This window comes from Culex pipiens, chromosome 3, assembly GCF_016801865.2.
Source record: "Culex pipiens pallens isolate TS chromosome 3, TS_CPP_V2, whole genome shotgun sequence".
Classification (NCBI taxonomy): domain Eukaryota; kingdom Metazoa; phylum Arthropoda; class Insecta; order Diptera; family Culicidae; genus Culex; species Culex pipiens.
In genome coordinates this window covers 25,541,921-25,568,996 of record NC_068939.1, presented here as the reverse complement: position 1 = coordinate 25,568,996, position 27,076 = coordinate 25,541,921, and the positions used below count along the sequence as shown (strand labels likewise).

Below are 27,076 nucleotides of genomic sequence, written 5' to 3'. Positions count from 1 at the left end.
TTCGGTGCTAGGATCTGGTTTGGACCGAGTCGGCTTTAGAAATTAAATTCAATTATTTTATACATGTGAGGAAGGCACCAACCACCTGATGGTGGATTAAGAAACGTTTTTTGAAAACAATTCCTTATTTCATGCAAAAATAGGTTTGCAGTTATTTTTAACTGCCCCACGCAGTTTTGAACAATTTTATAGTAGCAAATGCAAAAAAAAAAAACAAACTGGAAAAAAAAATCTGGAAAAAAAATGTGTCTGTAAAAATAAGAAATAACTAAAAATGCAACAAGAAATCCAAATACCATAAGAAAAAAAAACATAACAAAATAAATTTCGAATTAAAGACTGAAACTGAACAAGAAAACAAACAAAATATTTGCTCATATGAACGCAAGGGAAATTGATTAAACCTAATGAACACGGAAAAAAAATTTGGTTATTACAGGATTGATATTATGAAATTGTAAAATGTAAATAAAAATTAAAAAAAAATTATGTAATATGTAAATTATATAATTGGTTAGTTTTCTTTAAAACGATAGCGATAAGTAAAAATACTTTTTTCAATAAAGTTCTATATTGAGCAAATAAAAATGTAAATATCCATTTCTGAGATAAAAAAAAAATTTTTTTTTTAATTTGGAGGAAATCAGAGATATGTAAATTTAAGCTAATTTATCGAAAAATTATTGAAGTTTTTTATTATTGTTAGAATTTTCATACTTGAAATGTTCATTTTTTTTAAATTTATGAATTACTCTCCCACTGGCAGGCAGTAAAATTATGGGAAAGTATAATTTGAATCAGACTAAAAATATTGCTGCGCAGTTAAAAAAAAGTTTAATTTTGGCTTGTTGATAATTGGTTGATGGCTGAAAACTACCTAATTTTCGATTTTTCTCAACACTGCTTTGACCAAAAAGGCTCAAAACTTTGGTGAAGACTCGTTAAACCTGTCCCGTGTGCATGACGAAGGCCGATTTTAAAAAGCTTATTTAAAAAAAGATAAACATATGTGTAGGTTTTTTATATAGAAAATCGTCAGCTGTTGATTTTTTTTGTTTTTTAAAGCAAAATTTGAAAATTGGGCTTCGTCATGCACACGGGATATATCTTGAGAGTTTTCACCTCAAATTTCAGCCAATTTTGTCCATCCCATCTCGAGATATCGTGGCACCCGTAAATCAACTCGGTGTTTTGAGAAAAAACGATCAGAAAGTTTGACAGTCTGCTTTGCGCAGAGCAAAATTTTGGGCTTAAATCGTCTCTTACTCAGTTTAATCATGAAATATCTTCATGAAACTTTTAGGAGTGATTGATAATTATCTTTTTAGTGGATTCAATAAATTTCCTGCTCCTCAACTGTAGACAATCGAGATGCTTATCAATTTATGGGAAATTTGACGTTCTTTTCGAATTTGTAATAATCTTGCCGTTTGTTTCATACGGAATTTTATTTTATTTTATGATTGTGTGTTCTTGCACTACAAATTTTAGACTCAAATTATTCCACTTAGCGCCTTACAAAATCAAGCAAAACAATGGGCCAAAGTCGAAGTGTACACAAACAGTTTGTCCTGCTCGTTCCTAATGTAAATATCCACTGACGTAAGCTTCTTATGGTATTTGGATTTCCTGTTGCCTTTTTAGTTATTTCTTATGTTCACAGGCACATTTTAAATTTCCTGTTTGTTTGTTTTTACATTGTCTACTATAGAAGGACACAATTATTTAAATTTGAATTTAAAATTGTACCAAAATGCGTGGGACATTAAAAAATAACTGCAAACCTATTTTTGCATAAAATAAGGAATTGTTAACAAAAAACAAAGCCAGAGTTGATCAAACGAAAGTTTTTGAAAGCCTGCATAAATTGCTCTGGCGATTAGGCGTCGACTTGAAGACTTTTCAATCTTTCGATTTTTAATCTGTTGTTTTCTGATTTTCGCTCTTTGATTTAATATTTTTTAAACTTTGACCAATGTGATGAATAACCCTTAATTTGCGACCATTTTTTTTTAATTTATACGACCCAATCTCACCTCTGCTGACGCAAGATTATTTGCTTCAAAAGTAAACTCTACAAATTTCTTTAAAAGACAGTCAAAAAGTATTTTTGAGTATAGATAATAATAATATTAAAAGCATACTGTGAGTACAACAAGTTTAAAAAAAGAATAAATGCCAGCTAAAACAAAACAAAACAAAGCAACTAAAATTTATGAAACACCCAAAAATCCCTCCAACAATCACTTAAGGGGCCATCCCATCACCGCACGACCCCGTCCACCATCCCATCAGTCACCTGTCCGATCCCACCTTATCTTCTCTCCTTGACAGGTTACACTGTCCAAAGAAAGGACGTTTCTTCTTCCTTCTCCCCCTGGTCGGTACAAAACGCTATTAAACTGCTTCTTTTTTTTTTCTTCGGGGAAAAAACCGTGGGCTTCTCGTTGCTAGGAGAAATTGTTCCCGTTTTCCCTTAACTTTGGAGAGAGCTTTCTTTTTCTCCTTCCCTACATTACTTGCGACTGCTTCTTTTTTTCCCCCTCGTTTCGTTTACGCTTCTGTGGTCTGTGAGAATGGATGCTCTTTTTCTGCGTGTTTGTGTGTTGCTTCGTTTATTCTGTGTTCAGTAGTGTGAGTGAGTGTGTGTGTTTTTAAGTGCTTCTCTGCTTTTTACAATTGTGTTCTAGATTACAACTAAATCTTGTTTCTGATTGTATCTTACAGCTAAATTTCTGCTTGTTTTTGTGTAGGAGATTCTTTCGTTCTCGCACACATACTCGCTCCACACGCTCCACGACTATTACAGTTTGATTTATTTATGTTTTTATTTCTTTGTGTTGGTTTTGGGGCAAAAACTACCTTTGCGCTCGCGTTCACTCACATTCTCGAATATTTACAACTTCAGAGATATTCTCCAAACAAAAAACAAAAAAAAAAACATCTACCTTACCGATAAGCTCCCTTCGGTGACGTTTCCCCCTCCTCATAGCACCACCACCTCCCGTCGGTCCAGCCTCCTCCAGCAAACGTCATCACAACGACTACTTCCGGAACTACCTCGTCTTCCGCTTACGCTAAGATCCACCGTTCGAGGGGGCCACTTTCATCTCGAGTCCCGCGTCGGGTGGTGCCAAATGGTGCTGCTGCTAGTGGCCACCAGGTGGACCAGCACCAGGGTGGCCAGTTGGACTACGGCAAGTGTCATCTCGGTGGACCACCCCCACCAGCTGGTGCTCGAGCTCTGGATGCTTTTCTGCAACCGGAAGAGACTCGAGAGGGGTGCCAGGAGCGTTCCGGTGGTTCGGCAGCCGGCGTTGTGCTGCATCGCCGCGGGGTGTTCACCTGGGGGGAAAAGGGGGAAAAATAATCGATGTTAGATGATGGTGGTAATCGTGCAACCATTTTGTAAATGTCTACAGACATGCCCCGGTTTTGCACGCCCCGTAATATGCAATAAAAATATTTTTTGAAAATACTCTAAATTTTCACAAAACTAGGTATTTTTGAAAAAATACTCAAAATTTCATTTCTTACAATATTGCTATCAAACGATCGGGATTTTTTCATAGATTTAGAATGTTATAACAACATTTTTTGAAAATACTCAAAAATTTCACAAAACTATCTATTTTCAAAAAAAAACTTAAAATTTTAGTTTTTTAACAATATGGGTATCAAACGATCTGGATTTTTTCATACATTTCGAATGTGAAAATACTCAAAATTTTCACAAAACTACTTATTTTTGAAAAATACTCAAATTATCGGTTAATGCTACCCATATCGTGAAAAACTGAAATATTAAGGATTTTTTTTGGAAATGCGTAGTTTTGTGAAAATTTTAGTATTTTCAAAAAATATTTTCTTTACATTCGAAATGTATGAAAAAGTCCCGATCATTTGATACCCATATTGTTAAAAACTGAAATTTTGAGATTTTTTCGATAAAACGTAGTTTTGTGAAAAATTTAGTATTTTCAAAAAATGTTGTTAATTGAATTCGAAATGTTTGAAATATTCCGATCATTTGATACCAATATCGTGAAAAACTGAAATTTTTTGTATTTTTTCGAAAATACGTAGTTTTGTGAAAAAAATAGTATTTTCAAAAAATGTTGTTATTACATTCGAAATGTATGAAAAAAATCCGCTCATTTGATACGTTACTTAATCCACCTTTAGGTTGTTGGTGCCTTCCTCGCATTCATACACCACACAGCCTCAAAAAGTGTGTAAATAACAATCATTTAATCAAAATATCTGAGATCCGGCCTTAAAAAAGTGAATTAAAAACACTAAAGTACTTATAACTTTTGATAGGGTTGTCAGATCTTCAATCTTATGGGCTTGTTGGAAAGGTCTTTTGATTACCTATCCAACGATCGGTTGGATGATGGATCCGGACAACTTTTTCATCAAAATATTTGAGATCCGGCCTCAAAAAAGTGTATAATTAACACTTAAGTGCTCATAGCTTTTGATAGAATTGTCAGATCTTCAATCTTTTGAACGCGTTGGAAAGGTTTTTTAAATACCTTTCTGAAAATATATAGCATGATGAGTTTTCTTAAAAAAAACACCCTTTTTTACAATATTTCAAGCTTTAGCCAAATCGTTTTTTTTATCATAACTTTTGAAGTACTTTTCTAAACTTCATAATATCAACAAGAGTCTTGTGAGATCCCAAGACGGATCGAATGAGACTAAAACGGTCCAAATCGGTTCAGCCAGTCCGGAGATAATCGTGTGCATATTTTTCGGTGCACGGAATCACATCCAGACACACGCGCAGACATTTGTTCAGAATTTGATTCTGAGTCGATAGGTTACGTGAAGGTGGGTATAAGAGGTCAAATAAAGAAGTTCATTTTTCGAGTGATTTTATAGCCTTTCATCATTGAGGTTAGGAAGGCAAAACCCATCATTTAATACCCATATTGCTATAACAATTATTTTGAGGTTTTTTTTAGAGAAAAATGGCATTTTCAAAATACAGGAAGAATACGTGTTTTTTGAAAATTTTCATGTAATTATAATTGCAATGGATAGCTGCCATCATCCCGATTCCAAAACACCAACATTTTTTTATGTTTGCATGATTTTTCATACGATTATAGCCAATGTCTCCCATATAGCCAAAATCCCATAAGCTCTGTGCTTCAGCTATGCACGTCTCGGGTTTGCATCCCCCATATGCGGTGCTAAAGCTGGTTGAGCATAGTTTTTGAGTAACTTAGAGTAAAGCTCTCATTTTAACCCTCTACAACCTAACCCCGCCTTTAGACGGGCTTCGATCTAAAAAATCGCCAAAAATCAATTTTCCAACCGATTTTTGATCTTTTAAAAGCATTGGAAAGAAGAACTCTTAAAATTTTAGAAAATTTCAGGATTGGAAGTTTTATGTGACTTTGCCAATGTTTTTAAAAATGTAATTTTTTTAGGAGTCAACTTTGGCTGTGTTTTTTACTAACATTTCCTATATTTTATGTAAAAAGAAGTATGCAGTAATTTTTGTAGTGTCCCAGACTATGCCTCTACGCATTTATTTACAATTTAAATGATAATGGTTCCATTTTATAGCAGAAAATGTGAAAAACATGCAAAAAATTGAAAAAGTTACTGTAAAAACATGACAAATTAGATAGGCAAAATGTAATGATAGGAGGTGGTAGAGTAGGCCAAATACTACCAAAAACAAACGTAAACTAAACAAGATAAATGCAAATAAAAAAACTAAAAATAAAACAAGAAAAACATAAAACAAAAGAAGTAAAGTTTTTCGTAGAACAAAAGTTGCTCAAAATGACCTCCTGAACACGGGAAAAATAAAAATCTTCGAAAAAAAATTTGGGCAGTAGAGGGTTAAGCGCACAATTTACACAAATCAAAAATCAAATTATTCGCTCTACAGCATTGCCTTGGCGTTCTCGATTACGAGATTCCTACTCGAAACTAGGTGTCCGAAGGCTTGATTGTTGAGGCAATTGCAAACCTCTTTTTACACCTTAGCTTCCATCCACCCCGGGATTCGAACTGAGGACCTTTGGATTGTTAGTCCAACTGCCTACCAGCGACTCCACCGAGGCAGAACCCAGGGAGACGACTCCTACACCTGGACTGAGCTAACGACCTAACCTTTGTAGGTTAGTCCGGGGCCAACATTTACTTCCCGTCCGACGGAAGGCGTGATCAGACAAATCTCGTCTCGAAAAATGCCACCGGGACCGTCTGGGATCGAACCCAGGCCGACTGGGTGAGAGGCAATCACGCTTACCCCTACACCACGGTCCCGGCTCACAACACACACAAATTACAAATTTAACAAATCTTGCATCCACAAAGGCTTTAAATGTGAATTTGATATGTTTTCAATTAAAAATGTAATTTTTATTTTTCGAACTCTTGAATTGAACTCTAACATTTGGAAGGAACACAAAAATTTTAATAGAAAGAGGGGCAAAAATTAGGGTTGTTGTTTGTCTATTTAAGGCAGCTTTAACTTTTAAAAGTCATTCACTGCCCGGGAAAAAAATGAGTTTGCTAAAAATATAAATTTTCATTGAAATAAAAATTAGTACAATCCATTGTAATTATTTTATACATTATAGCGTATTTAATTATATTTGACACTTTATAGCTTTTCCCAAACTTTGAGTTTTGGAATCACAAATTGGAAATACACTTAATGATTTTTAAATGCTTTATTGATATATTGTATTTTTTTCACAATAGCTTATTACTGTTTAACTAATATGAAATAATTTATAATTTATGCGCAAAATAAAATAAAAGTTTCATATTCCATATACTTTCTAAAAGTGTACAGTTCGGCAATGAGTTCTACTAGTATTTTTTTTTCGTGAAAACTCAATTTTGAATGTGCTAGTTAAATTCCATGTAAGGCCGTTGCAAATATTTCTTGAAGATTATGTCCCACGACTCTGACCAAGTCAAGGGGGGGGGGGGGGGGGGAGGCATAAAAATTTAAATTACGGGCCATGGTTTCAACATTTTAAAGAAAAACTGTTTTATAATGCATTATACACCTGTCCAGTTGTTTTGCCATCATTAGTTTTCAAAACATCTAAAAGGCCGACATAAACTTTGAAAAATATTTGCAACGGCCTAATAACAATTTGACTACGATTTTATTTTAATCCAAAAGAAAATTGATGATATAAACTTGGTTTATTCGCGAAAATATTGTTTAATCGATAAAATCTACCCTTTTTTGTTTTTTTAAATTTTCAAGTCCCGTGAAATTCCAACGAATTTTGAACATTTGATGGTCCCCGTGAAAACTGGAAATTTTCAGCATGAAAAATCGCGTAGCTTTACAATAGCGTAGCGTACAATTTAGTATTCAAAAATCTTTCCGGATGTTTAACGTAAGATTTCATAACATTTTTAGTATTTTTCACGTTAAGTGAAATATCCGTGAAATTTTGTGTAGTCTTGTGAAAATTGCATTTCTTTAGCGTGAAAAATCACTAAGCCTAATAATCATCAAACATGACAAAATCTAGTATAAAAGCCGCTAAAATCACCGTCTCTGAGCGAAGTGAAAACCTCCGTAAAAATTTGAAATGATGAAAAGACCTATAGTTTATGCTAGCCTTTCTTACTTTTTCTTCAAACAACAAGTGAAACAATGGAAAAAACAATAATTTATTTAAAAAAAATACAATTTCATTTAACGACAGTGCAGAAAACAATAGGTTGTAGGCGAAAAGTTAAGATACATTAAATTACTACCTTTGTTGAGATTTTGTGCACGGATGCCAAGTTTTCAATCAAATAATTTGTTTTAAAAAGCAATTAAAAAAATGATAAAAACAAAACAAACATTTTAGAAATACATTTGAGACAAATCCAAAAAATATTTTCAAAATTATGAATCACTGTTTTAATTTGGATTTTAAATATCCCAGTGTCACAAAATGTAAAATTTGTTTATGAGTTAACTTCACATTAAGGTTACTCAGAGCGTCAATGTAAATTATAATTATTTTTTTAGTTTTGCTCCTACCCTCAAAATTGTTCAAACAAAAATAAGGAAAAATCTTCTGAAAAAATATTATTTAAAAAAACAAATTGAAATTTTGTTTAACGCAATTGTGGTTAAATTTAACAGTGTTTTTAAATCCCAACTTCAAAATTCTATATTATAGCCCTAAAATTAAAATAAAACATTTAATATTACGCCCTTTTGAAATGTTAGTCTTGATTTGAAAAAAATAATTTTTTTTCGAGCAGATCGGAAAATTTCACGAATGTATCATATTTTAACATTGAAAATCGGACCATTAGTTGCAGAGATATTGACATTAGAAAATTATGTTGTTCGGGTGAGACCCAGAAAAAAACAATTTTCCTGTTTTTAAAATTTTGCACAGCAATATCTCAGCAACTAACGGTCTTATCAACAAAGTTCAAAAATGCAAAATATAGAGCTTTTCAAAAATATTTTTTTCAAGGGTGGGCAAACATGCACACAAATTTAAAAAAATGAAAAACTGCGACTATTTTTAAAAAAGTTACCTAAAAATGGCTATAACTTGAAAACAGTGCACTTTATCAAAATTTCACTAAAATACTTTTTGATTGAAAATTTGATATTACATCGTAAAATGAAGTTGACAAATTTTTTCGAACAATATTTTTTGAAAAAATCAGTATTGATTAAAAAATTCATAACTCGGTCAACATTTTTTTGCACAACCTTGAAAATTCTGAAAAGTTGGCATTTAATGTCCCATAAACATATCAAAAAATAAAAAAATAAAAATAGTGTTTTTTTGCAAATCAATTTTTAACGACTAAAGTTAAATTAAAAATCATTAAAAACATTTTTGCTATGTATAATTTTTTTCAGTGTAGTTCATATCCATACCTACAACTTTGCCGAAGACACCAAATCGATCAAAAAATTCCTTCAAAAGTAACCGATTTTTGAATTTTCATTCATAATTTTTGTATGGACAGCTGCCAAAATTATATGGACAAATCAATGATGCAAAATCGCTTCTTTGGACATTCCGAAGGCACCAAAAAGGTTTCAGTCAGATTGAAAAATACATAAAAAATCGAATGACCGAAATCTGAGAGAATTGCTCCAGATTCACAAGTAAAATTTTCCATATATTTCAAAGGAGGCGCGCGATACTACTAGAATCTTTGCCTAATATGTACGATGCTTAGTGAATGATCGTGCGTCTCCATCAAAATATAAGCAAAACTTAAAAAAAATACTTTCTAGGTCTGGGATATTAGAAAAGGACCCTCTAAGCGTCCCGGCGACGAAGATTTTTTTTTAGGTACATTGATTTGCAATAATAATCTCCTTCAGCCATGGCGTGTGGGGTGGTGTCAAAAAAGAGGTGGCAGCTTGAAATGAAATGAAAATGTTGATTTCAATTTTGCACTTTTTTGTGTACGATTTAGGTGGAATGGCCCTGCTATTATTTTTTTTCAATTTTAAAAACTTGCATTCACAACCCTAAACGCGACCTAAGCCAAGACTACGCTAAAGCATTTCCCGCGCTGATAAAAACGCCGGAGTGACAGCTCGTAGACATTCAGCTAGACAACTTTTGCACCACTTTTGCATGTAAATGCTCTGTGATATTGAATTTGTGGGAACTTCTATATGCAAGCGGTTAAAAAAAAAACTAGTTTTCTGCAAAATTTTAATTGAAATATTTTTTTTGTTTCTGGTCAGATTATTTTCAATTTTCAATATATAATTTTTTGTTCATAAAAAAACAAGATCCGCTGCACCAAACTTTGTAATTCCCTGCGTTTTACACAAAAACCAACGGGAAACTACTCCACCCAAAAAAAGGGGGAGGAAAGCGTGGAAATGTAAAACCAAATTCACCACAGTTTGTGCCCAAAACCTCTTCAACAAAGCACGGACTTCCGAACTGAAATGGAGAAACATTTCGCTGCTGGCAACACTGCATGTCCAAATTGCTGTGCTTCGAAAACCCACAATAACAACAATTTGCTCGTGGCGCGGTGGATATTTTTCGAGGGAGGGGTCGGTCCGCCGACATATATGTGGGTGCAATTTATTCTGGTGACAAATTCAGGTCGCCGTTTTCTTTGCTGGCGGTGAAACCGTTCGTCTTGGGGTTGTTTCGTTTGTATCGCGGTTGGGTGAGCTGGGAGTCCGGGTTTTTGCGAAAAACGAAACAGCTCGTGACGGGTTTTGTTCCCTCCATATCTGCAATGATGTTGGCGGTGTTGGAATTGCTTAGCTGGAATTTGTTCTTTGTGTAGATTGTAATTGGAATGAGATATGCTTCTGTTTTTAGAACAATGCATCCGCTTAATGATTTGTGGGAAACTACTGGAGATAAATTGTAACAAAATTCTGCGGAGTCAGCACATTTGCTAGAAATAAATGAGAAGTAGTAAAAAAAGACATTCAGCTGCTTTTATAGTTTTAAATTAGTTTCAATTGAATTTCAATTTTCAATTATAAAGATAACTACAACAAAAAATGCTACTCCCAAACTACTCCGATAATCTCTCCGGACCATCTCAAACCGATTTCCGGTGCAATCTCGAGCAGCATCAACCGTGTTTAGTTTCACAGTTACCTTAAAAATTCACCATCATCCTCTGCGCGCCACCAGGTTCCGAAAAACGCTTCACCAAAACCAAAATCCAACTCTCGGTCTTTCCCGTGAAACCTCCCGAAAGCCCGAGTCCCGCAGCACTTTGCCGCGGTTACCTCAGCAATAATAAAGTACAAAGCTCGCCAGCTCTGACCGCGAAAGCATAACCAGCAGCAGCAGCACCATCGTAACGCTCAGTGTTGCCAGCGAAATCTAATATTCCATCCATTTCCGGTGGATGGTGAGGAGTTCGGCGAGTATTGTCTTCGAGGGCCAGAAGGCAAAGTGGGGTTGTGCCCCGTAAATGGTACGATAAAGCGATTATCTAGCTCTTCTGAACTCCCGGATCTTTTTTTTTTGCTGCTGCTGTTGTGTTGTCTAGGAAGGGGGCTAGTGGGGTTTAAAATGGATATTTCAAAATCAATTGTGATGTATTTTTAAAGATATTTTATTATTTGCAGATATGATTTTTTGCTTTTGATAAAAATAATTGAGGCTAATGGCCTAAATGCTAATTTAAAAAAAAATCATGTAACTTCACCCTTGATCATAAGGCTCAACAAAAAAAAATCAGGAAAATCGATAACTATCCATGCTCTACAATAGGTTGGTCCGAATCCGATCATTTTCGGGGTTACCCCCTGAAATGATAGATTAACCCATCACTAGGCTTAATTCCAAATTTGAGCTCATTCTGACCACGGGAAATCCTCGTTCTAATCACTTGAAGTTTGTATGGGAAAAATCGTCAAAAGGTATGAAGAAAAGCAACTGTTTCAGTGTTTTACCTGTGGAGGGCGCAATACACGAAAAAAAATTGTTTTATGTTTTTCATAAAAAAAAATCCAAACCAAAATATTAAATCGATGTTTTCTGCTTGAGAAACCAATTCAATTTCTATCCAATTTTGTCAGGGTAAACAAAAAAGTAAAAATCTCAATTTTGGTCTTGGCGGAAAGGGGTTAATCCTTGTTTAATGGTATAACACCAATTATAAATGTGAAAGTTAGTTTTCTTTCCACAATATGGTATTTTCTGTTTCCCAACAAATAAGCAAAAGCTATTCCTAGTCACCCATTTTTTTACAAAAAATGACTGATAAAAAATGACTGTACAAACATAAAATGGCATTGGAGCAGTTTTCGGTCTTCTTTATTGATATGACCCTTAGTTGCTGAGATATTGCCATGCAAAAGTTTAAAAACAGGAATATTGATGTTTTCTAAGTCTCACCCAAACAATCCATCTTTTTCTAATGTCGATATCTCAGCAACTAAGGGTCGTATCAACAAAGTTCAAAAGAGCAAAATTTAAAAATTTCTCAGCATTTCAAAAATATTTTTTTTCAATAGTGGGCAAACATGGGCATTAATTAAAAAAAAAATAACTGCGACTATTTTCAAAAAAGTTTTCTAAAAATGGCTATAACTTGAAAAACGGTGCATTTTATCAAAATTTTACTAAAGTACTTTTTGGTTGCAAATCCAATTTTACATCGAAAAATGAAGTTGAAAATTTTTTGCGACCGATATTTCCATTTTTTGAAAAAAATTGCTATTGTAAAAGTAGTAAAAGTTGGCATTTGATGTCCTCTAAAACATACCAAAAAATGAAAAAAATTAAAAATAGTGTTTTTTTGCAAATCAAGTTTTAGTGACAAAGTCTTAAATTAAAAATCACCAAATTTTGTTTTACCGTGTATCATTTTTTTCAGTGTAGTCCTTATCCATATCTACAACTTTGCCGAAGACACCAAATCGATCAAAAAATTCCTTCAAAAGATACAGATTTTTGAATTTTCACATATCATTTTTGTATGGACAGCTGCCAAATTTGTATGGAAAATTATATGAACGAACTAATGATGCAAAATGGCTTCTTTGGGCATACCGAAGGCACCAAAAAAGTTTCAGCTGGATTAAAAAATACAAAAAAATGGAATGACCGAAATCTCTGAGAATTGCTCATAGGTTAATGATATGAGGTGGTATAATAAGTCAAATATAATCAAACATAATACGGATTTGCACGGAATTTTTACAACTTTGTAAAATTAAATTGCTTTTCTGATCAGGCCAATTTTTTGGCTTATTAGAAAATTTAAGTTAACGCTTAATTTTTTTATGAGATAATTTGGATAGTTTTCCGGGATTTCCTCAGTTCACAGTTGATTATCCATTATTGGGCTTTTCAAATTCCTTACAAAACATATTTGTCCGATAAAAGATCCAAAAGTTTTATAATGTTTGTGAAAACCTGTAAGCAATTTAATTACAAATCTAGAGTTGTTTTAAAAGGTCCTATAAGCTATTGTGTTACATATGTTTACAGGACCTTTTTTATAAAAAAAAACTCTAGAAATGATTTCTTGAGAACGATATAATTTTTAAAAGCAAACTTTACATTTCAAAAACTTTTGATCGTTTAACAAAAAAATGGAAGAACATAAAGATTTGATTCAGCAAATCGTTATTCATTTTGTGATTTTATTAAAACGTGCAAGTCATAAGCACTCTGATAGCAAAGTAACATTTGTAAAATGTAAAAACATCCGAAACTGATGAATATTCACCATTACTATTGTTTGTGCAACTTTTTTGTATTTTAAGAAAAAAAAAAAAAACATTTAAAAAAATCAATTTTGTGTGTTAAAATTAAACTAGCAATACTCACAATAGCAAGTTATGTGAAATTTTGAGAAATTGCACTGTTTTCAAGTTGTGGTAATTTTCAGAAACAAAAAAAAAATAGAATAAAAGTCCTTTTTTAATTTTATTACCAATTTCCACATTTGTCCATCTCTTAGAAATATGTTTTAAAGTTTAGAAATTATCTACATTTGTTTACAAACATTGTTGATTTCATTTTGGGGTGCTGATGCTTTGCAAGAATTGAAAATTAAATTACTTATTTTGGGACCCTTAACTAAATCTAATTTTACTGGTTTGAATTGAATAAGTTCAATGTGTGCTAGAAAAACAAAGCAAGAATCTTGAAAGCATAGATATGCATAAATTTGGTGTCCCTTTAGAAATGCAAGCTGACCGGATCTAGAAATTAATAAAAACTATGCAAATATTCAAAAATTGTGCAAAAGTGGTTGTTTCAGGTACTCCAGGGGGTACCGGAAGGCAAACCCCGTAATGGCGGACATTTGTTTCAAACAATTTGAGAGAAAAAATATCAAACTGATTTGAAGCAAAAAATTAACACCAAATTTAAGGTGCAGTGAATTACGGGAGAATTGTTTCGGGACCATCCACAAACCACGTGGACACTTTTTTGGAAATCTCAACCCCCCCCCCCCCATCGTGGACAATTTCCATACAAATAAAATCTATTTTGTATGGAGCGTGGACAATCGCCAACCCCCCCCCCCCCTAAGGTGTCCACGTGGTTTATGGATGGTCCCTTCTGACCAATCAGGAAATGTTTAAAAAATATTTCAATGATAAAAATATAGTTTGCATTCGCTTAGAAATTTTAGCAATTTTAAATAAAGTGTACCGTTTTTTTAGTTTTTAATAATTTTTTATTTAATTTTTGTTTCAAATTTGTACATTGTGTCAACTACCATTTATTTTAAACATTAAAAATGTTGGTAAAAATTCTTATTTTTCATATTTTGAATAGATGACAATTCGACCTTCCTTTGCTAAAATAATAGTTTTGCATAAATTTAAAATCAGGAAAAAAATATTTTTTGTAAGTTTTATTCGAATAATTGATGATATCTTGGAAATTCTGGATCTCATTTTCAAATTATCAAACAAAAAACATTCCTTCAAATTATCACACAAAAAACATTCTTTAAAAATATATGTGCCCTGTAACGTCAGGATTCGAAATCCGGACATTTAGTAGCATATCATTTTTGTTATAGCTGGCAAAAAATCGTTTAATAAGTTTGAATTATAGAAATTTCAGCATGATGTATTATAACAGACAATTGCATGTAAAAGATGTGAAATCCATGTAAAAGTTGATCTAAACTTCGAAATCCGGACACCTGTTTTTGCTTATGAATCGCACAAATTTGGGCTGAAATTGTAGTGAATGGCATTCTTTAGGTCACAAATAAGCTGTTAACATCAAAACAATCGATATTTTGTATAAAAAATTGTTAGAATTAAAGGAAATCAGAACCATAAATTTCTGCTTTGCCTTCATGGTGCTACAGACGGCTATGGAATATTTCAGTGAAATGTTTCACATTTGTTGGTCAACTCATATTTTTATTTTATTAAATTTGTTTTGATAATAACTACAGCGCCAAAACTAATTTGGAATGAAAGTTTATAATAGAATTTATCGTATAACAAAGTTTTGACAGTTATTATGCGAACTTATATTCAGTTAAACTCAATTTAACAATACACCTATGACGTTATCTCAGCAACAAAAGAATGAGTCAAAAATGTTCAAAAAAGAAAGATAATATAGAATTTCTTTTTTTAAAAGCTACAACTTGAAAAAAGTATTAATTATAAGCATTTTCAAATCTGAAATCATAACAGATTTTGAAATTTTTAAGAATGTTTTTTGGGTAGTTTCAAAATCTCTGTTTCAAAAACTATTCATCCGTCATTAAAAATTACCATTATTTAATTTTTTTATTCGATTTCGTGTACATTCTGCAGTAAATTTTTGATGGATTATTAGCACAGTTGTACAAAATCCTGTAACAAGTGTTGTATTCATGGTAAGGTGCAACAAAGACTTTACCTACTAATTTGAGCTTTAGAGACCACCAATGGTTGCTCTTAAATAAATAAAGGAAAATCGGTAAAGCTTTTTACCGATTTAGCCCCAAATGTCCCACTTTAAGTCACAGCAACGACAGCTTTCATAGGATGTGTGCCGTGACAGGATACGAGCTTAAGCCCAAATGCTGCGGGAAATTGTTATTTAAAGAGTACATCGACACATAGACATCCACTCTCTCCACTTTGCTTATCCCGACTCAAAATATCCGGATCCGATTTTCTATATTTGGCATCATCCTTAACTTCACTTTGGCCGGCCACACGCCCCCCCTGCAACACAAAACAGTAGCAAATTTAATCTATTCCATAAAAATAAAATTAACATGAGTTCCATTTTGCGTTCAACCCCACTTTTGGCGGGGAAGGAGAAGGCACTAAACGACCATTTGACCATTTTTACAGGACGCAGCGGGTGGTGGTGGGAGAGCTTTAAAAAGCTTTTGCGGTCAAAGCTGCTGCTTGCGGGAGGGGGAGGGGAGAAAGCTTTTCAAAATTATGATAATTAAAGCTCGTTGGTTGTTGGGAGGGTGAAATTGGTTGAAAGTCGTCCCCAAACTAAGCAACGCTTTGCCTCATAAAGTTGCAACTTATTGCGAAACAATTTAGTCCTGCTGCTGTTGATGTTGGTGTTGGGTGGGAAAATCACACGTGTACAGTGCAGCCCCAGGGAAGAGGGAATGCGAGAGTGGGTGTGGCTAAAAAGTTGGCTCGTTTTGGAGCTCGGGGGAGTTTGGAGCACACGACAAAGAGAAATATTGACTTAGTCACGGGGTTAGAATTTGTTTTAAGCGACGTACACACCTACTGGTGGTTATTTACTTTGCGAAAATCGGGTGATGATAGTGCTTTGACAAATTTGTTCTGTGACACCCACACACACACATACAAGTGATGACAACGAGGACGATGAGCGTGACATCTGAGTTTGGCAAAAGGTACTTATTTGCCGTTGGGAAAGTTGGTTTAGCTTGATTGTTTGAGTTATGATTAGCAGAGTTGAATAAATATTACTCCAACGTTTTGGGATCCACGCAATTCTTTTAAATTTAATTTTAACAGTTTGTTTCGGACGTGTAACATCAGAAATGTGCAGCAAGAAAATTTTCATTTTAAAATCACAATAAAAGCACACAATTGATTTTGCTAGTTTTAAAAACAAAAAACAAAAAACAAAAAACAAAAAACAAAAAACAAAAAACAAAAAACAAAAAACAAAAAACAAAAAACAAAAAACAAAAAACAAAAAACAAAAAACAAAAAACAAAAAACAAAAAACAAAAAACAAAAAACAAAAAACAAAAAACAAAAAACAAAAAACAAAAAACAAAAAACAAAAAACAAAAAACAAAAAACAAAAAACAAAAAACAAAAAACAAAAAAAAAAAACAAAAAACAAAAAACAAAAAACAAAAAACAAAAAAAAAAAAACAAAAAACAAAACAAAAAGACGAAAAGACGAAAAGACGAAAAGACGAAAAGACGAAAAGACGAAAAGACGAAAAGACGAAAAGACGAAAAGACGAAAAGACGAAAAGACGAAAAGACGAAAAGACGAAAAGACGAAAAGACAAAAAGTCGAAAAGACGAAAAGACGAAAAGACGAAAAGACGAAAAGACGAAAAGACGAAAAGACGAAAAGACGAAAAGACGAAAAGACGAAAAGACGAAAAGACGAAAAGACGAAAAGACGAAAAGACGAAAAGACGAAAAGACGAAAAGACGAAAAGACAAAAAGTCGAAAAGACGAAAAGACGAAAAGACGAAAAGACGAAAAGACGAAAAGCTGAAAGACGTAAGACGAAAGACGAAAAGCTGAAAGACGTAAGACGAAAGACGAAAAGCTGAAAGACGAAAGACGAAAGAAGAAAGACGAAAGACGAAAGACGAAAGCCGAAAGACGAAAGACGAAAGACGAAAGACGAAAGACGAAAGACGAAAGACGAAAGACGAAAGACGAAAGACGAAAGACGAAAGACGAAAGACGAAAGACGAAAGACGAAAGACGAAAGACGAAAGACGAAAGACGAAAGACGAAAGACGAAAGACGAAAGACGAAAGACGAAAGACGAAAGACGAAAGACGAAAGACGAAAGACGAAAGACGAAAGACGAAAGACGAAAGACGAAAGACGAAAGACGAAAGACGAAAGATGAAAGACGAAAGACGAAAGACGAAAGACGAAAGACGAAAGACGAAAGACGAAAGACGAAAGACGAAAGACGAAAGACGAAAGACGAAAAACGAAAGATCAAAAATCAATCATCAAAACTCAAAAAAAAACAAAATAAACTTTAAGCAAAGTCATGTTTAGTTTTGTTTTCATTCTCATTTTTCGGAAATTGTTTTTTTTAAACTGTAGTTTTGAAGCATTTACTAAATTACATATACGATTGATTCACATTTAGGGGTTTCACCAAATATTTAGATTGTAAATGTTTAACTCAAAAAGCTCAAAGTCGCAATCAGGTTCGAACTCAGAGGCATTTTTCATTAACCCTCTACAACCTAACCCCGCCTTTAGACGGGCAACGATCTAAAAAATCGCCAAAAATCAATTTTTAAACCGATTTTTGATCTTTAAAAAGCATTGGAAAGAAGAACTTTTAAAATTTTAGAAAATTTCAGGGTGGAAGTTTTACTTGTTTAATGTGACTTTGCCAATGTTTTTAAAAATGTCATGTTTTTAGGGGTCAACTTTGGCTGTGTTTTTGACGTAGACTTACGTCTTTGTCGAAGGTACTGGGGTGTCATTCCAAAAAACCCGGGCCGAAGGCCCTGGAATATTGCGTCATCCGTCAATCGCTTATATCTTCCTTCCCTCAAATCGAATCGGCACGATTTTGGTTCCATTCGATTCGAAAATTATTCAGCAATTTGCTATAAAACTTTCATTGTTGGCAAAATAGTTTTACTATTGAAACAATTGAATGTTTTAAAATGTTTTCAAAATGCAGAGATTTTGCAAGCAAAATGAGCGCTTCCCACTCACGGACGGGAATGTCAAGTACCTATTTTGAGGGGAAAATCTTCCGAGCAACGCGACCGAGTGTCGGAAAAAGGAGGGGAAGTAGCGGGCCGAAATCATATATAAGAAAGTGCGCCAGTTTTCATTCCAACATTCACGTCTCAGACGTCGGACCGGCAGCAGCAGCAGGAAAGCTCAGCCCAGAGCAGCAGCAGCAGGAGAGAGACCAAAGCAGCAGCAGCAGGAGAGAGAGGGACCAGAACTGGAAAAGAAGCGCACATCGCCTTCTCGTCATCACCGTCAGCCAGTTGCCTCTCGATGGCCGGACCGTTAGGATCTTTCGTGGTAGGGGGTGAAGACTTCCCAACTCTTCGGAGTTGCCTCACTCCCCGTCCCTCGTCCCACCCGGGACGAGGCATCAACAAGTTGAGGCGCGCGCCTGCTGCCTGCTGAAAAGCCTCTCGTGGGTCAAGCCGTGGTTGTGAAACAATCAGGACATCCAACTAGCTCGTCGCATTCGCGGCGAGCGCTTCTGAAAGAGTTACGTCGTAATCAATTCCAAACTGTTGAAAGAGTTGCCCTCATCCCTCGTCCCACCCGGGACGAGGCAGCGAGATGCAATAATTTAAATTTCAGTAACAAATTTTGGTCTTCGGGGGCGACGGAATGCACAGCTTGCTGAGGCTGCTCTCGCCCCCAACCTCTCTGCCCTCCCCCCATTCTGCTCTTAGCATTCTTGCCAAAATTCATCGAATGCTCTCGTTTATCTTCAAAATCAATAATTATGTATTGATTCATGCCTAGAAATGCTAAAAGTTTATAAATCTTTTTAATCTAATTGAAAATTTCACAGAATTTCATTTTTTCGAAAGTGTCGAAAGTTAAACAATTTACCCGATTTGATTCTCACCAAACGCACACATCTAAACTTTACGTAGTCTACGCCATTCCGGTTATGTCTGTGACATAACTACTTTGACTTTTTTACTAAAATTTCCTATATTTACAGTAAAAAGAAGAATGCAGTAATTTTTTAAGTGTCCCAGAGTATGCCTTTACGCATTGATGATGGTGCCATTCTATAACAGAAAATGTATCATTAAACGATAAGTATCATTAAATGAAAAAAGATGTTTACTAAGCAATGTGCCCCATGACATTATGTTGGAATTTTATTCCAAGTTGCTTCAAAAATAGAAAAGTTGCTGTAAAAATAGAAAAAATAGAGTTTTGATGTTTTCAAAATAGTTCTAAAAATTAGAAAGTTTTCAATACGATGCCTTTTTTTGTAACATGAACGCGCTCCCCTCACTGACCAAATCTCACTGTTCGATCCGATTCGTTGCGATAGCATTAAACATTTAATTAGCTTAGTTTTAATTGAAAAACTCGCAAGCACGACATCCAGCAGAGCAAAAGCTGTCCTACGATAATTACGGCCATTAAAACACGGTCTGACCACATTCCATCCTCCATTCTCACCCAAATCCTCTCCCTTAACGTTAAAAATCGTAAAAAAAACGTGTCCCGCTCACACGTGCAAAACTTACCCACATTGTAATAGTTTTAGCTGCGGTGCGGTGTAACAAATTTTACTCCAAAAGCAATAATTCGTTTCCTGATACGGTCCCCAAACGGGACACAAGAGAGGAGGGGGCTCGTCCCTATTAGCAGCTACATGTCCCCGTCGCAAGTCGTGAAAAAGCTTTTAATAGCTGCAACTAAATTTCCACTATCCCTCTGCTGGCGTCAATTGGGACTCATTTTTCGAGCGGGGTTTTTTCTTCTTTTGCTTCTTACATTTTGTAGTGCGAAAAGACAACTCCAGGTCGTAAATTTGAAAAGTTGTACGTCAAGTCGTAAAAAGTAATTAAAAACTTCGGCAACAGTTGCGTGGAAAGTGGAATGGGATCAACTTCCGGTGAATATTCGCCTGAATGTTTGGTGCATGTGAGCAAATGATTGCTTTTCCGAAAAAAAAACTTATCAAATCAGCCTACGGAAGCTGAATGAAGGTTTTAATTTTGCAAAACGAGAAGCACTCACAAAATTCAATGTCTTCCTGATAACGGCAAATTTAGCTTTCATTGCACCCGGAAGGGCAATGGTTCTTGCATACAAATTGTACTCTCTGTTGTGGGCAAGTTTCTGTTGCAAAGTTTTGTGTTATTATCTGGAAAAGGCTCACTTGGAAAAAAGTCACATACACACAAATACCTTTTAGTTTTCTTATAATGGTGCTACACGGAAAAGTGTCTCTGGAAACGGTTTCCTCAATAAATTGCATCACTTTGTGCGCTAAAGTTTTGCATGCACCTCCCACAGAAGCTTCCGAACCAAGCAAGTGTAGAGTTGGCCAACATTCGATTTTCCGGGCACTGATAAGAAGTTTACTTTGCACTTGGAAGTTACTCATTTCTGGTATCCGTGTGTGAGCTTGGGTCGGGATCTAGGGTGACCGTAGTAAATCATTGATCAAGTTGGGTAATTCTCTACCAACTCACACGAAATCGGGAAAAGTTGCCCCGACCCCTCTTCGATTTGCATGAAACTTTGTCCTAAGGGGTAACTTTTGTCCCTGATCACGAATCCGAGGTCCGTTTTTTGATATCTCGTGACGGAGTGGCGGTACAACCCCTTCCATTTTTGAACATGCGAAAAAAGACGTGTTTTCAATAATTTGCAACCTGAAACGGTGATGAGATAGAAATTTTGTGTCAAAGGGACTTTTATGTAAAATTAGACGCCCGATTTGATGGCGTACTCAGAATTCCGAAAAAACGTATTTTTCATCGAAAAAAAAAAACACTAAAAAAGTTTTAAAAATTGTCCCAGTTTTCGTTACTTGACTTAAAAAAATTTTGGAACATGTCATTTAATGGGAACTTTAATGTACTTTTCGAATCTACATTGACCCAGAAGGGTAATTTTTTCATTTAGAACAAAATTTTTCATTTTAAAATTTCGTGTTTTTTCTAACTTTGCAGGGTTATTTTTTAGAGTGTAACAATGTTCAACAAAAATGTAGAGCAGACAATTACAAAATTTTTGATATATAGACATAAGGGGTTTGCTTATAAACATCACGAGTTATCGCGATTTTACGAAAAAAAGTTTTGAAAAAGTTGGTCGTCGTTGATCATGGCCGTTCATGGTCACCCGCGACAGACACGGACGACGAAACAAAGAGAAACGCAAAAAGTAACTTTTTCAAAACTTTTTTTCGTAAAATCGCGATAACTCGTGATGTTTATAGGCAAACCCCTTATGCAGGGTGGCCACCAGATTTCGATTTTCAATTTCCCGGTTTTTTCCCGGTTTTCTCCCGAGACTAGAAGGAATTTTACGGAATGTTTTTAAGCCAAATTACAGTGTTTTTAAGGCTAACGTTGGTATCAACATACTTTTGGAACGCATACATTTGGTTCAAAGTTTGAGCTCCTCAAGAAAGCTTTTAATATCTTGAGTACAAAGTAAGTAAGTTGAAAACGAAGCCGTTTTTATCTGTTTCCAATCCAAACCTCTAATTTCCCTAATGATTGGGATTCCTCATCATCATGCTCTGCAGATTTTACAAATAATAAAAAAAAAACGTTTTTATATTTTTAGAATAATATAAATTATTATGAGAAAGCAGGAAATGGCATTCACAATTTATTAATTTTTTAGAAAAGATTTGCAACATTTTTTGTTAACAACATTTATATAAAGGCTCGTAAAATTTCTTTGAAAAAAAAGCTTTGAGTATTCAAGAAGAACAATTCTTCCAAGATTTATCAATTTCTGTGAATCAATTATAATTTTTTGGCTAAAATTATGTGAGTACTTTCTTTTTAACCAATAAAGTATTTTTGAATCATTAGTCCAAACAAAAATGTATAAACTTTGGCAGCAGTGCAGGAAAAGTTCCATACAAATGTAAAAAAAATCGGTAGCTTGAATTTTTTTTTTATCGACTTAGTATCTTCGGTAAGTTTGTATGTATTGATGGGATAAATTTTCGAAAAAAAAACTTTAATTAAAAAAAACTTTCTAAAAACCCCAAAACACAAAATGGTAAAAAATGACCGTGCTGCGATTTTTTCAACAACACATAAGGCTGGTACAAATTTTATTTAAAGTTTTTGTCCCTTCAAAGTTGCTCAAATAGTCAGGAGACAAACAAATTATTTTTTTCAAGAAACATCCTAATTTCAATGGAAAATTAAGTGCAATCAGCTGAAATCTATTTAAAATCCATTCCCTAACGTTTGAAATCATTTTTAAGAATGTTTGGGTTGATTTAATAATACCTTGAGTTTTTAAAAATTTTCGGTCTTTCGCAAGAAGTTTTTTTTTCGTTGAAATATTTGTTTTCGTCAAATATTACATTTTTTGAAGACTAATGATTGCAAAACAACTGAATTTTCATCGACTTTTTCATTTCTACAAACATCACCCATATTTTTTTTTTTATTTTTTATTTTACATAAATTTCTGATGACGGACGAATAGTTTTTGGAACAGAGATTTTTGATACTGCCCAAACTTTAAACATGCTATTTAATAGTACTTTTAAGAAGTTGTGGCTATTTTCAATAAAAAATAATTCTATTTTATCTTTATATAATCGAATGGATGAGAAAATTCTTTACTGCTTTCTTTGGAGGAAAAATCTTGAACTTTAAATTTAAAAAAAATCCTTAATTTTATGAAAAGCTATTATTTTAGCAAAGAAAGGTCGAATTGACAATATCCAAATAATGAAACATAAGATTTTTTTCACAAATATTTTGAATGTTTTGAATAAAATGGTAGTTGGCACAATTTACAAATTTGAAACAAATATTCGTAGAAAAAATAGAAAGATAAAACTCTAAAACTGTGCACTTTACTTTGAATTCTTAAAATTTTCTAACGAATGCAAATTATAGGTTTATCATTCAAATATTTTGTAAAACATTTTCTGATTGATCAAAAATAATTCGCCCGTAAATTGCTGCACCTTAAATATGGTGATATGGTTGTTAGTTTTTTGCTTCAAATCAATTTGTTTTTTTTCTCTTAAATATTTTGTTTGGGACAAATGTCCGCCATTACGGGATTTTTCTTACAGACTCCCTGAGACCGCTCGTGGTACCCCTAGGGGTACATGTACCCCGGGTTGAGAACCGCTGCTGTAGAGAAAAAAAAATTGCTTTATTTAAAAAAAAAACAAATTCGCCAAGTAAAAATATCATAGGATACAACAGAAAAAAAACATCCATAGCCAAGAAGCATGAGTCTATTACACAAATTCAAACATAGTTTTCGCGAATTCTTCATTTAGAATAACAGGAATAATATTCTATTTGAGAAAAGAACATATTGAATGCATTAAAGAGGCTTTTGTCAAATTTTAACTAAACTTAAAATATTTTCCCGGTTTGTCAGTCGAATTCCCGAGTTTTTCCCGGTTTTCTCCCGGTGGATAAAAATCCCGGGTTTTTCCCGGTTTTCCCGGTTTTTCCCAAGGTGGCCACCCTGCCTTAAGTCTATATATCAATTTTTTTGTAATTGTCTGCTCTACAACTTTGTAGAACATTGTTACACTCTAAAAAATAACCCTGCAATGTAAGAAAAAACACGAAATTTTAAAATGAAAAAAATTGTTCTAAATGAAAAAATGACCCTTCTGGGTCAATGTAGATTCGAAAAGTACAATAAATTTCCCATTAAATGACATGTTCCAAAAATTTTTGCAGTCAAGTAACGGAAAATGGGACAATTTTTAAAGCTTTTTTAGTGTTTTTTTTCGATGAAAAATACGTTTTTTCGGAATTCTGAATACGCCATCAAATTCGGCGTCTAATTTTACATAAAAGTCCCTTTGACACCAAATTTCTATCTCATCACCGTTTCAGGCTGCAAATTATTGAAAAACACCTATTTTTTCGCATGTTCAAAAATGGAAGGGGTCGTACCACCCCTCCGTCACGAGATATCAAAAAACGGACCTCGGATTCGTGATCAGGGACAAAAGTTACCCCTTAGGACAAAGTTTCACGCAAATCGAAGAGGGGTCGGGGCAACTGCTGTGTGAGTTGGCGGAGAATTACCCATGTACAACAGTACGGACTGGCACCTTAGCCCGCTCTACAATCAGCCTGATGAAGAATGGATAGGATTAACGCATATATGAGGTTGACATTTCTGTCAAGTAGGTTTCCCATACTGATGGGCTACATATTTAAGGGTGTAAAATTACATAAAATTTCATAAAATAACACATCTAAAAAAGTAGTAATCCAGCTGCGCGTAAAAGGCCTGGGTGTAAAATAAATATTGCATTATTTTTGCCTTTCTTACTAAAGAAAGGTATAGGTTTTACTTTAAGGCAGGACGTCATTTCCATCTCCGTAAATATGTCGATTCAGCATGAATTTTAATCGGAAAAATCGTCAAAAAATCACACTGCATCGATTTTTGACGCTTCGTCGCCAAGTCGACAAGTTGTCAAGTTGAGCTTCGAATACTGGCGCGAGAATGCTGGCGCATAATTTTTTTGGCTCGACTTATACTCATTTTGTAGTAGCTTGTCTACCGACGTTTCCTTCAATATGTAAGATATCGTAGCTTTTCGGTTTCTTTTGCCCTGTCCGTTTTTGCATAACTGTCCAATGTTTATGCAAAAACCTTTGTGACATAGGACATTCATCCGGCTACAATCATTTTGTTTCCCGTGCGCTTCTAAAATCGCCTAAATGTAGACTTCTTTTTTTCGTGATTTCGTAAGTTTATTTAACAGCTCATTGGATTCCAATAGGAGCTTTCTAAGCTTTTCATCGTTTATATCGTTTTCAAAGTTTTCAATGCTGGTGCTAATGGCTTTCTTCTTAAGGTTCTCGCGATTGAGTGTGTAGTGGTGCGGTTGTTAAAAATAGCTATCTCTGACTCTGTCACTTTCGTAGAAGCTGAATGGCTAGCTTCCCTGCACCGTGCGGCACACGCGGTTCACTTGTAGGTACCTCGGTTTTGCTTGGCTTGGTGTGCTGGTACGATGAACCAAAACACCAACACAGTCACACAAAAGGGCTCGTACCGAAACTAGAAAACCAAAACCGCGGTGTGCGTTGTTGGGAAGTTTGCTTTGATCGCGTTTGTCATAATCGCTTGTTTGATTAGAAACGTACAAACATATTGTACGATTAAAAATATTCTTTTGGTGAAAATTGCGTTTTTAATTTCTTTTGGAAAGCATATCATTCATAATACTCATAATATCATCATAATACATTGCTTTCATCATAAGACTTTCTTTTGAGCTGACGTTATAAATAAACAAAGTCGATATTATTAATTGAAAGAAGTTCTACCATTGTTATATTCTTTAGTAAGAAAGGCTCTTTCACACCCCAGGTGGGATTAAATCGGGTTTTTGCAATTTTATGTGATTTTACACCCTGAAATATGTAGCCCATCAGTATAGGGACGTGGCGTTACATCGTGCTGCCACCTGGTTTTTTGAGGTGCAAGAGTGGAAAAGTGCTGAGTCATCGTCTAAAAATAGACGGCGTCCTATCTCGCCCAGCAAAATGAAGTCGATAAAGTAGTCGGTTTCGATGAGAAAAAGTGGAAAACGTGGTCTAAAAATAGCGACGCCATCCCCCTATGGGAAACCTACTTGACCGAAATGTCAAGCTCTTATATGCGTATATCCTTACAGCATTTTATCGGTCTGATGGCCGAGTGGACTTAGGCGCCAGTCCTTACTGTTGGTGCTGGGTTTAAATCCCGTCGGTTGCAACTTTTTTTGTATTTGCAAAAATTGTACATGCAGTGTGTAATATTAAGTGTGTATTTTGACGAAGGTGATGTTTATGTTTTTGCATGCGATTTTACAATCGGATTTGTTGCTGTGAATGCAATTTTTTTATAGCCAGGTCTTTTACTTGCAACTTGATATATTGAATAGCTTGAATGAAAAATTTCAACGCAATACGGAAAAAAACATATATATATAGATCGGTACATATTTGATGTTTTGTGAATTGAACTGCATTATTTTTATTACTAAACAAAATCAAATAAACCTGTCTTGGAAGAGTCGCTGGTCGGAAGATGGACTCACAGTCCAAAGGTCGACAATTCAAATCCCGGGAAAGATGGAATCTCATGTGTAAATAGAGGTTTGCGTTTCAAGCCATTAGTTTTGAGTAGGAATCTTGTAATTAAGAAAGCTAATTTTGTTTTTGTTTTCTAAGCTTTTGTCAAATTTTAGATGACTCCAACTTCACCTCCAACTCCTGTTTCTCAAGAATTTTTGACATGTTTGATATAATTGATTATTTAACATGATATACTTGGCAAAGAAAAGCTAATGGCATCAACAAATATTTAAAATTTGATGGATTTCACGGCTTTGGATCGACCTCTCAATAAAAAAGAAACCTAGGAATAATTTAAAAACACTTTCCGGTCACCCTACCCAGCACACGTGAGACCATACGATCTGGGGCTGCAACAAAGATTTCCCTCCTTTTGTGTCGCACCCACAACTCACTTCCTGGTGTGGCACCATAAATATCGTTTGTTAATTAAAACCCACACATGCACAAAAACTCCTCCTTACCTCGCCCGCACGTGTATGTACGCAAAGAAAGTAGATTGTAGAAAGAAGCTTGAAGCCATAACTTACCACTAATTACGTGTGCATACACGCTGGATGATTTGGCCATCGTCGGCACACACGTGTAGTT

The 27,076-nt window shown here is 34.5% G+C and overlaps 1 protein-coding gene across 1 annotated transcript in view; it reads right to left on the bottom strand.

Moving 5' to 3' along the window:
- Nucleotides 1-2,212: 2,212 nt before the first annotated feature.
- The window catches only part of LOC120420694 (zwei Ig domain protein zig-8-like), a 92,954-nt gene continuing 68,090 nt past the window's right edge, over nucleotides 2,213-27,076 (bottom strand). Inside the window, exons 7-8 of the mRNA XM_039583788.2 lie at nucleotides 27,016-27,076; nucleotides 2,213-3,345 (exon numbers count right to left, since the gene is read on the bottom strand). The exon at nucleotides 27,016-27,076 is cut by the window's right edge and continues 37 nt beyond it. Coding sequence (XP_039439722.1) covers nucleotides 3,107-3,345; nucleotides 27,016-27,076 — 300 coding nt within the window. The 3' untranslated portion in view covers nucleotides 2,213-3,106. The remainder of the gene's footprint in view (nucleotides 3,346-27,015) is intronic.